At 43.5% G+C, this 14,735-nt stretch overlaps 1 protein-coding gene across 3 annotated transcripts in view; it reads left to right on the forward strand.

Annotated features, from left to right (window-relative positions):
• DIS3L2 (DIS3 like 3'-5' exoribonuclease 2) overlaps positions 1-14,735 on the forward strand; it is a 184,582-nt gene that overhangs the window by 61,134 nt on the left and 108,713 nt on the right. For all 3 annotated transcript variants that reach the window (XM_032119458.1, XM_032119459.1, XM_032119460.1), the window contains exons 8-9: positions 9,516-9,622; positions 10,817-11,064. In XM_032119458.1, the coding sequence (XP_031975349.1) occupies positions 9,516-9,622; positions 10,817-11,064 (355 nt within the window). The remainder of the gene's footprint in view (positions 1-9,515; positions 9,623-10,816; positions 11,065-14,735) is intronic.

The following is a 14,735-nucleotide window of genomic DNA, read 5'->3' on the forward strand; positions in this document are numbered from 1 at the left end:
CTACTGTAATGGAATCAAAAGTAAATTTTACTTACTCTGGGCAAAAAACCCAGAGCCAGGTTTAGACTGTGCTCAAATCTTTGTTCATGAACCCAAGCCCTGCAGTTTTCTGCTCTCAATTGCAAGATGCCTTTTGTCCTTTCTCATGTAGGAGTAGTATTGTGCAATATCTCTGCTGGCTCATTTGTTCTGATGCCGATGGTCAGAATGAACCATGAAGAATAAAAGTAGATGTGTCATTCGAATAAGAGCACTCTGGGAGTGCAGACTGTTTTGATGTCTTTTCTACCTTGGCCTGTGTCCCATCCCTTCTCATGGCTCTGTTCCTCTTCAGAGCACAGTTGCCCTCTCCATCTCTAGTTACATGCTGGGGCAAAGAATTTTGGGGTTGGCCCTTGCTGTCAGAAGCTCTGAAGCATGAAACATTGTGTACACTGATTATGGCCTAGATTTGAGGGACTGAATTTCCCTGAAGTCATTGTACCTTGGATTTCCTGTGCCTCTGTGGGGCTTAGGGCAAACTGGTGGAAATTGTTACTATGCACAAGTCTGCAGCCTTAGACTCAGATGTTGGATCTGTCTTCGCTAAATGCTGCTGTTATGAGAGCTGTGCTTCCTGCCTCTCGCTTCCTGCATCCCCAGAAGGGACAGGATAAGCAAGAGGGAAGTCCATGGAAGTGAAGAGACCATTGTATTCAGCCTTATTCTCGGCCCATGTACTTTCTTGTGCTCATAAAAGTGGGTCAGTCTTGCTTTGCTCAGGGATATTTAAATAGAACTTCATAACTGGTGTCACTCTGCCAGAAACTGTCCTGATCAAACAAGTTTGCTCTGGTTATCTGGACTTTTCTTGCAAAGGAATGGGGTTAAAGATTATCTTCGAAAAGTCTTTAGATGAGGAAGTGACAGCCATTCTCCTCCCCAGCACCTGGTTCGACACAAAAACCAATATTGTCCTATTCCAAAAATTGAATGTTAAGTTTTGGTACTTGGTCTTGCAAAGTTGAAAATATCCTTTCCTCTTGCATTTCAGCTGTATTTCCAAAATGTAAATATCTACATGCTGAACAAACTCTTTGTTTTTTTTCCTTAAAAAGACAGTAAGAATGAGCACTCTGAATAAAATTTCTCAGCTCCCTTAGTAGTGTCCTTCAAACCCTCTCTGGGATTTCTGTGCCCTTTTGAAAGCAGGCAGAGAACAAGGCAATAGCATCCTGACAGTAGTGTGAACCACCAGTGTGTACACAGCAAAAGTTAATTCCCTGTAGTGCTTGGTACTGGCATGCAAGTCCTCTGTGTTGTACCCTGAGACCTCAACTTACTCCGTGTCACTACTGTCCGCAGAACTCATTCACCAGTCAACATGACCTTTGCCAGGACTGTAATTCTTTTCCTTAATCCTCATTCACATTGACTACTGCAAAAGAGGTCATGTAACTTTTATCTTATCACTTAGTACTGACCTAGAATACATTATTTCTGTGACTTTTCACTGCAGTAGGAGGATTTTCTTTATACTCCATTTCAATATGTAATAAAAAATGGAAACTCTCTGTATCTCTCAACCTGGGAAAAGTGCAAAATGTTCTGTACGGAATGGTTTATGATACTGTATCCCTACACAGACTTGTGTGTCACATGAGTTTCCTACAAATGTGAGTTCTTGTTAAATATTGGAATCAGATTTCTCTGATAAAGAATCGTCGGCAATTGAACAGTAGCAGCTACTTGCACTCATGAGAATGGCAGCTGTTCTCATAAAAGTGCCTCAGCCCTTCTTTAGCAAAATGATATTCAAATAAAAGTTTGTAAAACTGTGGCACTATGCCAAAAACTATCCTTGCCCAACCAGCTTGTTCAGCTTTTTTCAACTCTTCTCACGGGAGATCTTACTACACCAGATACACAGAATATCCTGCTTCCCACGGGGGTGGAAGTCATCAAGCTAGTGGACTGGCTGCCCTGGCAGCAATCAGAGAGTTGTGTTTGTTCAGGATTTCCACTTACACCTACAGTACTGCAAATCAGAGCTTGGATATGCGAATGTCCGAAGCTTGCTCACTGCCTTGATGTAATGAACTTTGAACAGAAATTGCTCATTTAGAGGCTGAGTTAGACTCACGTGAACTGAGTAACCAATGGATAATGGATAGGGTCAACAGAATTAGGAAGCTGTTGCAGGACTTGCTCATGTCTCCCTGTCTGCTCAGCATTCACCAGGTGGACAATGGTCTATCTCTTTCAAGTCAAATGTGACTGTCAGTCTCTAGTTGTCCTGATAATGTCAGAAATGGTAACCTGAAACTGCTTGGTGTCCACACTGCTGCTGACTGGAGGTTGTATTTTGAGTATTTCAGGATTGCTTGGCTTAACTGAAAGGGTGGTGTTTGGTAAATTCACTGTATGGTTCTTTAATAATGGCATCAAGCCTTTCTTTTTGCAAGATGATGCTCTAGAGTCAGGTTTTAGAAGGGTTTTTGGATCTTTCCAACAAAATAGAAAAATGTATTTATAATGCAGAGTTTAGTCTCTGTTATGCACTTCTGCACCTTCTCATGCACTTCCATGTCCCCTCTTGTGCTTTTGTGTTCTCTCTCTTCTTTTAAGCTTGACAGGGTGCCTACTTGCCTTTTGTGCCTTCCTCTGGCACCTGGGGTCCTGCAGTTATCGGTGTCTCGTATTGACCCCGGCAGAGTTCAGAGAGTTACTACTATTCCTCTCCTTGGCCAGCTCTGGTAGGGAAATGATGGTGACAAAAATCTGGATTACATGCTGATCCTCTGCTCTGCTCAGGCTCGCCCTTCTTTCAGTTTAGCTGCCATGAAGTCTGGGAGATTGGAGTCCACCAACGTCACTGGCCACTGGAAGGAACAAGTGTTCTTCTCCCTCCTCTTCAGAGGCTCCCGTTCACTCTGAGTGCTTTTAAGAAGCTTCACTGTTTTTTCCTAGCCTGCAGCTTTCTGGAGATGGATCGTCTCCACTGCTTAGCTCTTAACATTTCTAGGCCACAGCAGAGCGAAAGCTCACCAGGAAATCTTCTCAGTTCCACGGCTTTTAATAGAAATCCTTGAGGTGGAACTGTCAAAAATCAGATCAGTTTCACTCTGCTGAAGCCTGGAAAGCCAGCAGAGAAGCTGGAGCCATTTCAGCTGCTCGAGACAGCTCTGTATTAGTTTATCCCAAGTTCATGTTTGTGGGTCTCTGGATCTAGCTCTTCTGGTTGTTGCTTTAACTTTTCTTAAATGAGAGCATACATTTCTAGAAGAATAAGCAGTATAGCAACTGAAGAAAAGTGTTCTATTGGTATTGATCAAATTGGGCTTTATGGTTGCATTGATTGAGGCTGAAAAAGCTCCAGTTATTCTTTTGTTGTAAAGCTGAAGCCTGCAATGGAAGTTAATGTTGGGAAAGTTCCTTACGCTGTTCTTCCCTAATAAGTTATCTTGACCCCCAAATGACTTCTTAAGTACTGGAAAAAAATAAATTACTTAGGCAATTAGGTAACAGGAATTAGATTAAGTTCAGCATATTACCATATGTTCCTGAGTTCACCTATGTTTCTCCTTTGAGTTACAAGTTTAGGTCAAGTAAATGAGAGGGCATGATACTGAGAGCAAATGGTGGGTGTGGAGATAAACAGAGTATGGTCGTTGTTAGCAGCAAGATTTCCAGGATGAAGCAGATTAGGATTCATTCAACTAACATATTTTCCATGGAGTAGTAATATTGGACACACAGACTTTAGGAACAAATTCACATGCAGGAAGGAAGAACATTAAGTAAATAGGCAAAATATTCAATGGAATTGTTTTTGTAACATTTTAATTTTGCTTGCTGTTAATGTAATAGAACTGTATTTCTGTAGACTGCAACACCACCTGATTTTTTGTAGGTTTAATTCTGTTGCAATAAGGTTTCCAACCCCTATGCTGACTGACAGCTTCTCAAGGACATGAGAGGGCCAGGAGGTCTGCATAGCCATGCTGTGGTTGTGGTAATCTTATGTGGCTACTGAGACAGCTACGATCTGATCTGTTGGGCTAGATGGCTGCTTCCCAAAATTATGTTGATCTTTGCTGTGGATCAGACTTGGAGGGTTCTAAGGAAAAGGGACTCTCTTGTCTCATCATTCTGCCATCTCCTCCATCCCTCCTTGTGGAGGTGGCTAAATATAAGTAAATAATTACATGCTTGGCTGCCTTGCGTGTCTGAGGGAGCCAGCTGTACTCATCTCTCCACATTGCCTTTGCTCTGCCACTGCAGATGCTTGTCTGTGCTCTACACATCTGTTATTAAGCCTTTCCTCTCCCTCTCTGAGGGTCTCCTCCTGCCTTTGCATCTTTAAAAATCTTGATGTTAATCATCCAAGTCTTCCAGTCCTCTCTTCAGCGTGCCCTTGGGCAGGCAGGTGTGTGTACTCAGGTGTTAAGATGTGAACAGCTGTGGCAGGGTGAGTTTGCTTAAATGAGTATTCAAAAATAAACATCTCTAAGGAGGTTAGTCCTGTTCATTAGACACACAGCTCTGTGATGAGACAACTCAGGAGTGCTGCATGGTTTGGAGCTGCTTTTCTTCTTACCTGCAGAGCCCTCTTCCATTGCACATGGGAGCTGTTAGGTTGATTTTGGACAGGCTGCGTGTGTTAAATTCCAAGGCTGTTGGCTTAGCAATCTTGTCGCACTGAAATACCTGTCTTTCCTCCATCACTGGTGGAAAGCTCTGTCTGTGGAGATATAAATACAAAGTACTGCTTTTTCCATGATTCTTTCCTAGGTGACCCTACTTATAGGTTGTTTAAAATAGATTTCAGTTTTGGATAGTACCTGGTACCAAGTGAAACAGCACTTTCCTTCTTCCCTACCTTTTGGTAGGTTTGTGTTCTGAAGAAAAAAGCTGTTCTGTGCCAAGAAACCATCAGCTGTATAATATGAAGAATCTTTGTACTTTCTTCTAAACAGCAACACTTCCTTCTTGTTATCCCTAAGAATTAAGATTGTAGCAGAATGGTATAAACCAAAGCAAATCTCTGGGTATGCATGTATTGCTTTTGGGTTGAAAGGAGTTTCATTTCCTAATGTCTATTGTGTGCTGATATAGACAGAGTTCCAAAAACATATCGTTTGTTAGTGTGATCCAGAGTCCTGGAGATATTTATAATAAATCGGTCTGTTTTATACCACTTATGTATTTGGTGCTAAAACATAATATACTGAAAACTGCTCCTTGAAGCAGACATCAGAGAACCTAAGTGGTGTTGTTTCATTAGTAAGTGGTTGGCTTTGCCACTGAAAGGTTTACAGCTATGCTGGTATCTGAGCACTGAGCTGAAGAACAGTATTTTCTGATGGGATTCTTAAATACTCCCATGCAGAGTAACCCAGCTTCTCAAGTACATTTTTTTTTTCTAGCTGAAGTAGCAAACATTGAACTATTTTCTTACAAAACTTGTCTTTTTCCATCCAGGGAGGGAGATTTTTTTTTTTTTCAGTAAGTTGTGTTTGAGATCTGAAACTGTGATATATTTTCATTTGCAAGTGGATATTGCATCTTTAATTGTATTCTTTTTGGACAGAATTGCAAATTTCCACAGTGACCAATGCAAACCCAATGAAAATAATTTTGGATCTGTCATAAGTAATCAGAATTCTAGTCTGATGATTTTTGGTCCACTTTGGCCACTTTTTAATGTGATGGTAATTGAATTGTAAAAGGAAATTCGGGGGGCTTTAAAAAACGCAATGTTTGACCTAGGAATGCCTGTCAGGCAGATGTAAGTGTGTATTGAAGCTGCCTAAACTGATCTCTTACAGAGGGAGGCAAATTCCAAGTGTCCTGGATCTACTTCATTGGTAATAACATAACTAATTTGAGTTGCTTTTTGTGTCTAGTGCCTAATTTTTTTTTAAGTAAAACTATTACAGTTTTGGTTTGTCAGATAATCGCTGAAAGGAAAACAATGAGATTATAATGCAGTTTCACTGGATCCTGGTTGCTGAAGTGTGTTTTCACTGTAAGATAAGCTTATGAAGTACTGCCCAAGCTAACATAGTAAATCTTTCTCAGAAAACATGTCTTTGCCTAGGGTGGAAATATTGAATGGTCATTGGATAACCAGTGCAGTAAAGGGGTCAGAATAATTCATTTTTAGTTTGGCATAATGCAAGGAGTTTCTTCTCACCTTCCCTGCACAAAATCCTGCTCCTCTCACAAGTTAACTCTCCTTTATGATTGCTTCCATGTCTCTGCCCTGTTGTGGGAGATGTTTGTATCTCCCAGCTCAGATCTTCTAGACCACCAGTCTCTAGTGGGGCCCTGTTACCTCCCCTCTCTGCTCAGCTTCACTGGAGGGGAGGAGGATGTGTAATGAATGAGAGGGACTGTCAGAGGTGTGTTCAGGGAACTCCGGTATCAGGCTCTCCTGGCAGGTTATTGCTGCTGTGACTGAGGTTCCTGTGCAGTAATTTGACAATTGAGTCATGTGGACATTGGATCTGGGTAGTTATTCCTTCTGAGCCGAAGGTTTTGTCTCAGGAATTCTTCATGGCTGGTGCTCTGCTGCTGTAGACCCCTGAGCATTAGATGTAGGCCTGGTACCAATAGAATTTTGACTTCTAAAGGAGCAGCTACAAGCTATATGGAAGTCCACATCTCTTAGCTCCAGGAGTACAGAGTTCCTCATGTCTCTTCTTCCCTGTCCTTTGTTTCCGGAGGATTCGCCCTTAGTAAACGTGTGTGATGGCATTTAAGATGCTGAAGTTGGTTTAAAAAGATGGGTAAGAAGTAGTAGGTGGCTGGGATTAGCTTCCTTTTTTCTTTCTGTTGATGGAATAGTTGTAGATCCCAGACTCTGCCTGCTGGAGTCTCTCATAATCCCAGGTTTTTTTGGGAGGGATGCTGAAATTGGAGAGACCACTGAAGAATATACTCTCCAGCCAGCCAAAGGCCCCTAGTTGATGTTGGCTGTGAAGGAAAAGGCAAGTTCTATCATGTGCCACAGTGGGAATTTGGGTGCTTTCTGGTATCTGTACTGGGGTCACATGGGGCTCATCTTCAGCAGGATGGGGGGCAGTGCCCCAGCCCTGGATGTTCTTCATCCCAGGTGAAGGAAGGCCTGGCCACCCATTTGCTGTGCTCCCTGTGACAGCTGCATCCTGGTGCTCCTGTGCTTTTGCATGTGTGTATGTGTTACTTCCCCAGGACATCACTTCTTTTTGACAGAGAAAACTGCTTCAGTGAAAATTTCCAAGTGACTTTTTGGAGCGATGGGAGTTGGAAGCATACGTGGAAAAAAGGCAGTGCTAACAAGGACATGTTCCTCACGTGACTCCTGGTGCTTTTTTCATTCTTGCCTGCTGGACCTTGAGTCACTGCTGCCGTTCTGCTGCTCTGGGAAAGCAGCAACTGCAGCTCTTGCTTTTTTCCCAAACATGTTTTGATCTGGTTTTTCTTCCCACCAGTGTGTGCTGTTCCTTGGGGAGGGTTCACTCCAGTAAAGTCTTGGGCTTGTGGCAGGTGTGCCTGGAGGCATGGCCTTTGGAAGGCTCCCAACTTCTCCTTGTCCTCTGCCCCATCCAGTGTTTCTTTGTTCCAAATCATCCTGTTCTTTGCCCAGGCTGTCTTTATGATTGACACACCATAAACTGTTAACTGATTGCTTGAAAATTTATAAGAAAACAAAATGGCTCCTGGCTTTCATTCTTTGCTAAATGATTGCCTGGTATGACCTTTAGCTGGCAGAAACCGTAGAGGAGGTAAGCAAATGAGGTAACCTTGGTATCCCCCACTTTTTAAACTACTTACAATTATCCAAGCAATTTTTTTCCCCACCTTGTTTGTCACCATGAAACTCTGGGTTGTTTTATCCTTTAGTAATGCTGGTTTTGGCAAGTCTGAGTTCATTTCAGTAGAAGTAAATCAGAAATGGTTTTGCTGCTTTTATTATTGGTGCTTTTTTTAGGAAAATAGAATTTTATTTAAACCCCCAAATACCTGTTCTTTCTCCTCTCAGCATTGCTAGCAAGTCAATGAAGATAAAATAAAAGGAAAGTCACTTAGGAAAAGATCTCTGGGGAGAGGAAGAGCATATCAGAAGGCAAAGCTGAGGATAATGAGCAGCATATGAGAACCAGAGTTTGTCATTATAGCAAAGCCATCATTGTCAAGCGACTGCTGGGATAACATTGCCTGAAGGCAGCGCAGGCCGTCCATGGGGGCACAGCCATCTGTGAACGTGTCCTGGTGATGGTGGGACACAGCCAAACCCTCGGGGAAGCTGCTGCCCCACTGCCCCCCCGGCTTCCCGAGCGCCAGCCCTGACACCCGGTGCTGCTCTGCTGCAGCCACTCTTCCATCCGTCATGTCACCAGCAGCCTCGTCCAGGGACTCTGTGGGACAGATGGGCGTCATCTGGGGGCCAGGGTCTGCGTGTCACCGCAGCGTTCCTGGAGGCTTTCTCACATGGGGGAGTGCTGTTGGCCTCCTGGAGCACAGACCTCCACAAAACGTTGCTTTATCTTGTGTCTTCTAAGGGAAACAGTGACAGCTTCGTCCCTTGAAACTTGCAGTCAGTGACACGGTCTCTCCTTAGAAAAGCAAGATTTCTTTTGAACACTCTGAGCCTGATTTTAGCACATGTACTCGAGATGGATGTGATTGCCATACAAATGGAAAAAGTCAGCCATCTCCCATGAGCCCTCCAGACAAGTGCACGTGGATGCTTCCATCCCAAAAATTCTGGCAGAGCAGTAACCACAGGCTCTCAGCAGGGATGCAGTTCAAGAACAGCCCAGTCCCAGCCTTCTCCATGGCAAAGATCACTTTGGATGTTTGTAAACATTAAATGCCATCCATCTGTTACAGATACTCCCAAACTCACATACTTGAATATTTGAAAATTTCAAGCTAGAAATTAGTTGACACTCAATTTTAATACTATCAGTATCTGGTCCAGAGATCTCAAGGGAAGGGAGCTCTTGGTCATATATAGTGATTACTTCATAAGACTTTTCATAGGCCTGGTCCATAGCTGAAGAGGGTCAGCTTAGTAGATATGATTTCAGTTTCAAAGATAAACATACATTTTATAACCCTTCATAATGCTTTTAAAGGAATAAATATTAAATGAATGTATGTAGTTAAAGGACTGCTTATGTAACATTAATATCTTCAACTAAGAAGTGCCACAAAATTCTTAGCCCTTAGTGTTTAATAAACAGAATATGTTTTCTACCACTTTGTCTATTATGACTGGTATAGTCCTACTTACAAAGTTGGGCCTTATTTTGATTTTTGTTGTTTTTCAGCACATCTGCATGGTAAGTGAACATATATCTGCTGTCTGTTGTAGTCCAGAGAAATAATAATTACTTTGTGCTTGGCAATTCTAACACCTGAGAGATCTTTCTCCTTTCAAATAAGTCTACTACATGCACATTGTATTGTAGTTCAGAGCAAAGACCCAAGACAAATTTGTCATGGAAATGTGCTACAGTAACTGTCCTGTGTGTTTGATGCAGGGAAGGCTGCTGGGGTCACTGGTGTGCACAGAGCAAAGCAAGATGATGGACCCAAGGTCAATGATCCCAGGCTCCTCCCAGATGAGTTTCTTCAAAGGACAGCCAAGGTAACTCCATGAAGAGTGACAAGTGAGCACGTGTGTGCTCCCAAAGGCTGAAGGAGACCAGCCCTGGCCTCCCTGTAGCCTCCATCCATTGATCTTTGAGACAAATTCTCCATTTCAAAGAGAGTAATTGTCCGATCTGATAAAAATGAAGTGACTTGTTATTTTTACCAATTATCCTAGGTTAAATTCCCTTTGTTTGTCATGCAAAATTACTTAGCAAGATTCTGGAAAAAGATTGGATACTAATATGAGTGTCAGGATATCCAAAGTTGTCAGAATTAATTCTTACAGACTTTGGAAAGGCTGCTAGTACTGTTGATTCAAGATTTGAGTCAATCTCTGAATGTTAAGAGACTAGAAAAGGGCTGCTGGGTCAGACTGGGTCAGATCTCTTCCACGTGTTGTGCTTTCCCTTGCAGCCTCTGATTCTGGTCCTACTGTTGGCTGGGCTGCTCTGGTCTCATCCAGTGTGGCAACTGCAGCGCTCAGAATCGTGCAGAGGTGCAGCTCCTGAAACCTTCTGGAAGGACTCTTCTGTATAAGCTTAGGAAATCGGCTATAATGTTTCTGTTACCCAGTGATTTATTATGGTCTACAAAAATATAGCCTGGACGAACACCTCTCTGGAACAATTATTTAGTGATATTGTAATTTATTATTCTTTTCAAAGCCATCTTGTATAAAGGTAAAATAACCCCTCACTTCAGAAAGCACAGAGGGAAGGAGAGAACTGCCAAATTCCCAACAGCACATCCTTTCCTGTGGTTAGTGTTGGATCCGCCAGCGGCACCGTTTTTGGACTGGCCTGTTCTGTGCTGACTGTTGAAATCACAGGCCGAGAATACAAATGAAAGATTTTACAGGAGTTGCTTGTATTTTGTGGCTAATTCCCTGCATTTGGAAGCATCTGCTTCTTGTCTGGTTTTGTTCTGTAATCAAGAAAATTGCTGTAGAGAGCTAGCACTTGGAGAGCACTTAGCTCTTCTATAGCCATGAGCAAGACAGCAAGGAAAATACATTGTAAGTAGGTACTCAGTTAAAAAATGCACACACACATATACACACACAGGGAAAACAAGATATAGATCTTGTGACTTTTCCAGATACTCTGCTAAGCCTTTGTGTATCCTTCCTCTGCTAAAGAAAGTAAGTTTCTCTGAAGGTATTAACTGTAGAAACTTCTACCTCTCCCAGGTGGTCTATATTTTGGAAAAGAAGCATTCTCGAGCAGCTACAGGTTTCATCAAACTTCTGGCTGACAGGAACAGTGAACTCTTCAAGAGGTGTGCCATGTTCTCACCTGTGGACCACAGAGTGCCCAGGGTCTATGTGCCCTTGGCTGATTGCCCTCCAGACTTTGTGACCAAGCCTGAGGCCTATTCACAGATGCTCTTCATCTGTCGCATCGTGGACTGGAAAGAAGACAGCAACTTTGCATCAGGGTATGTGGCTGCCTTCGGAAGTAGAGATGACTGAGATTTCTAGTTGGAATTCTTGTTTTCACCTAATTTGTTACAAACAGTAGACAAAGAAATCTGTTAACAAGCTGCTTGTCTTGTGTCCCTCTGGTGGATAAATTGAGATGAAGGACAGCTCATCGCTAGTTAATCTCATAAATGTTAGTTTCTTCAAGTGCTTGTTTCAGTGTGCTGGTGCATCACAGCATTGATGAGTGCATGGTCTAGGGGGAACACACGTGTTCAGCCTGACCAGCACAAGCACCATGGGGTGCTGGCAGCCTTCCTGTCTTTCCTCCCTGTGTGGAAGGGTAGTACACAGTGTGCAGACATTTCACTTCTGCCAGGGGAAGATCAGTGGCTGTGAGGCTCATTTTTAGTTTTTACGCCTTTACTGGTAAGAATTAGAAAGAAGTCACAGATTGTTGTGGTTTTAAGGTTTCATTGGTTGAAGGAGGAATAGTAGAAATCAAGAGAAGATTCATTCCCTCCTGAAGCATGTGAGAAGGGTGTTGCATTCTGTGTGTTTCATCAGGCACCGTAACGTCATCACTGTTCAGAGTTCAAATTGCTGGCACTGCTATGAAGGAGATTTTAAGCCAGCGCTATACAAGTGGCCTGTGCCGGGCTGGATCCAGATTTGCAAGTTCATTTTGCCTCTCCATGAAAAAGACAGTAGTTTTCAGCATTTTTACTCTTTTCTTTGGAACAGCTGTAGTGTGCCAAACTCCCACCTGGAGTGGCCACACTTCTATTGAATGTTTCTATTGAATAGGTCTCAGTAAGAAATGGAGGATGTTGATCAATCTATTCAGTTATCTTGGGAATACTTAGTAGTCCTGGCTTAGTTGGCAATCCAGAGTAGGGAACTCTGACCTGTGGCAATACTGTGGTCAGATTTTACATGTGATGGGGATCTGGATGTAATCTGGAGCATGTGCAGTAGTGGAAATTGTTCATAAAGCCCAGCTTTTCTCTTCCCCTTGCAAAGCAGTTCTGATGGGGTAGCGCAGCCGATGTACAGTATCAACACTGCAGGTTTGGGAGTCCTCAGCTCAAACTGCTGGTAAAGCTTAAAACTTAGAGAAAACTTCTTTAAGAGCAAATGTGTTGGCACAGATCTATCAGCTGTAGAACTAAAAGTAAACTAAGCTGAAGTCCCCATTTCACAGAGTTTATCAGTTGTAGCTGTTTTGTGTGCCCCGTAATAGCAAGTTTCATGTGTACTCCTTGAGAGCCACGTGAGCCATGAAGTCACTCAGTGTTTCCTAGATAAACTGCAGTACATGAACTGCAGTGGCCTCCCTTTGAGCCCCACTTAACTAGGGTCTGGCTGTGCTGTGAACTTCACTGTGAATAAGTTTCTTACTGGCAGAGGTTTTCTTTGTCTTCTTTGACTCCAGCTGAGAAAAGACTGGAGGGTGGTTGTACTGCTTGGCTTGTTGTCATGAATAACCCCTCTTTCAGCAGAAATAGGGGAAATTAGGAGGATGGGCTAATATCTTTTTTTATTGGCTGATGTGTGTCTTTAATCTGTACTTCTGACAATATTGGATATTCTCATCTGTCTGGTTTGATCATTTCCAAGATGTTAAGGGTGTTGTCAGGAAAGAAAAAATGTCCATGATTGTCTTCATACATAGTCGTTTCCTCTGGGAGTGGGTTGCACTTCACCAAGTGCCTTGTGGAGATGGGAGCATAAAACCTTGGTGACCTTTTTTGTTTTTAGCCATGAATAATGCTTGTTTAAACACTGAAAGACAAGGGAACCTTCTTGAAGGTCCCAAAAGATTCCGTTTGCTTTTGGGCTCATTTATAAGCTAGTTTATAAGCCATGTTGCCTTGTTAATAACAAGCTGTGTTGCTGGTCATGGACTCCCTGAAGGAGAGAGGAGCAGGTGATCTGCAGCTCTTTACATGCCTTGTTTTCTGAACTTTTTTGTTCACCCCTTAGTTCTGCCCACAAAGCTCCTGATATGCCTTTGGCACCACCACCATGGTTTTGAAGGTGTCTGGACAAAGAGCCTGTTGGTCATCATCCTGCACTGTCTGCTGGAAGTGTGACAAGGGCAACTCCCTCCAGAGCTGGCAGTCATGTCCCCTGGATGCCTTGGGTGTTTCTAGGTATTCTCCATCCCGCAGCTGAACTCTCCCAGACTGGTCATGCACCTACCTCAGCTTTCCTTTTCCCTCTGGAAGTTCAGTGCCAGCTTTCCAAGCATGGTTAATAACACAGATTGGTCTGTAGCTGGAGAAGTGGGGTGCCCTTGCCAAGAGTTTGGTGGTGGCAACCTGAGAGTCCCCGGAGGTCCCCTTGGGGAGGGGGGTGCGTTTCTGTGTCATGATTGCCACCTGGTGGTCACCAGCGTGACACTGTCCCCTCCAAAGGCCACCCTGTCACCCCGATTGTGCTGGGAAGGAGTGAGGAGGAACGCATGGCTCCAGGTCATGCTGACCATGCCCTGAGTTGAGCTGCTGTGCTCCCTCCTGCATGTGAAGTGATTTTACCTTGGCAGTGAAATGCCATATAACTGTACCTGCTTCAGGTAACAGGTAAAGCAAATTAGCTCCAAAACATTCTCCTTTTCCAGATAAATATTACAAGTGCTGCCATGTACTGTTATTTTCTGGGGACCTTTTTCAGTGCTGGTGTCCAGGGTTGTTTGGAGTATTAATCCAGACATCTCTGCACTTCTGCAGATGTTTTAAGGTGGAATTTTTTTGTCCCTGCATGTGATGATGGATGACACTATTGAAAAAAACCTACTAATAGAAAAGCACGGAATCACTGACTCCCTCTGTGTCACATGGGGCTTGTGGCCATTCTAGCTCAGGGTCTTAGATATTGGTCTGTCAAGGTGACAAGATTTGTTCCAGCTTTTGCAATAAAATGTTGCAGGGTGTTATTTCACTTGCTGCTGTTTCCAAAGCCATCTGAGTGCCTCGAGTTCTTTTCATCTCTGGCATTTTATTCTGGCTTTTTTAAAGTTCAAAAATGTATTTTGTGTGAGAGGAAATAACAAGATACCTTGGGTAGTTTGCTGTAAGGCTCAAGGGAAGGTCCAATCCCCTCAACAGAGCAGTTGACTCTGTTGAAAAAACACCTTCTTGGAGATGGGAGTGTCCCTCAATAAAGCTTTGTTCCCTTGGCACAACTCATCACCATGTGGGATGGTCCCATCTGTGTTGGGAGCACCACGCTGCTCTTGTGGTCCCATGGGACGTGGCCTGGCAGCTCCGTGATGTGGAGCAGGGCTGGACTGTGCTCTCAGGCGCTGGGGTTCTGTGACACAGCTCTCTGTCCCTCTGTTGCTCAGCCCTGCAGCCCTGTCACCATCTCCACTGGCACCTGTGGCCTTCATCGAGACTGTGCAGCTCTGTCTGTGAGCTCCAGGCCCTCGCCAATGGGAGCACCCAGATGGAGCTTCTTTGCTGTCACCTCTCCTGTACAAACTTTCTTAAGGAATGGTGGCTTATGTATGGGATGTTCTCCTCCTGCTGAAAGAAACCCTCTGTGTACAATGACTGTGGACAAGTCTGCTCCAGGAGAAACTGAGCAAGGGTGTTAAGTTTCCAATGGAAGTTATTCACTCCCATTTGGGAGCCTGCCTGGCCTTTCAAAGGAAACAAGCCTTAGGTAATCCTGCTTTGTCTTT

Source organism: Corvus moneduloides, chromosome 10 (assembly GCF_009650955.1).
Source record: "Corvus moneduloides isolate bCorMon1 chromosome 10, bCorMon1.pri, whole genome shotgun sequence".
Classification (NCBI taxonomy): Eukaryota; Metazoa; Chordata; class Aves; order Passeriformes; family Corvidae; genus Corvus; species Corvus moneduloides.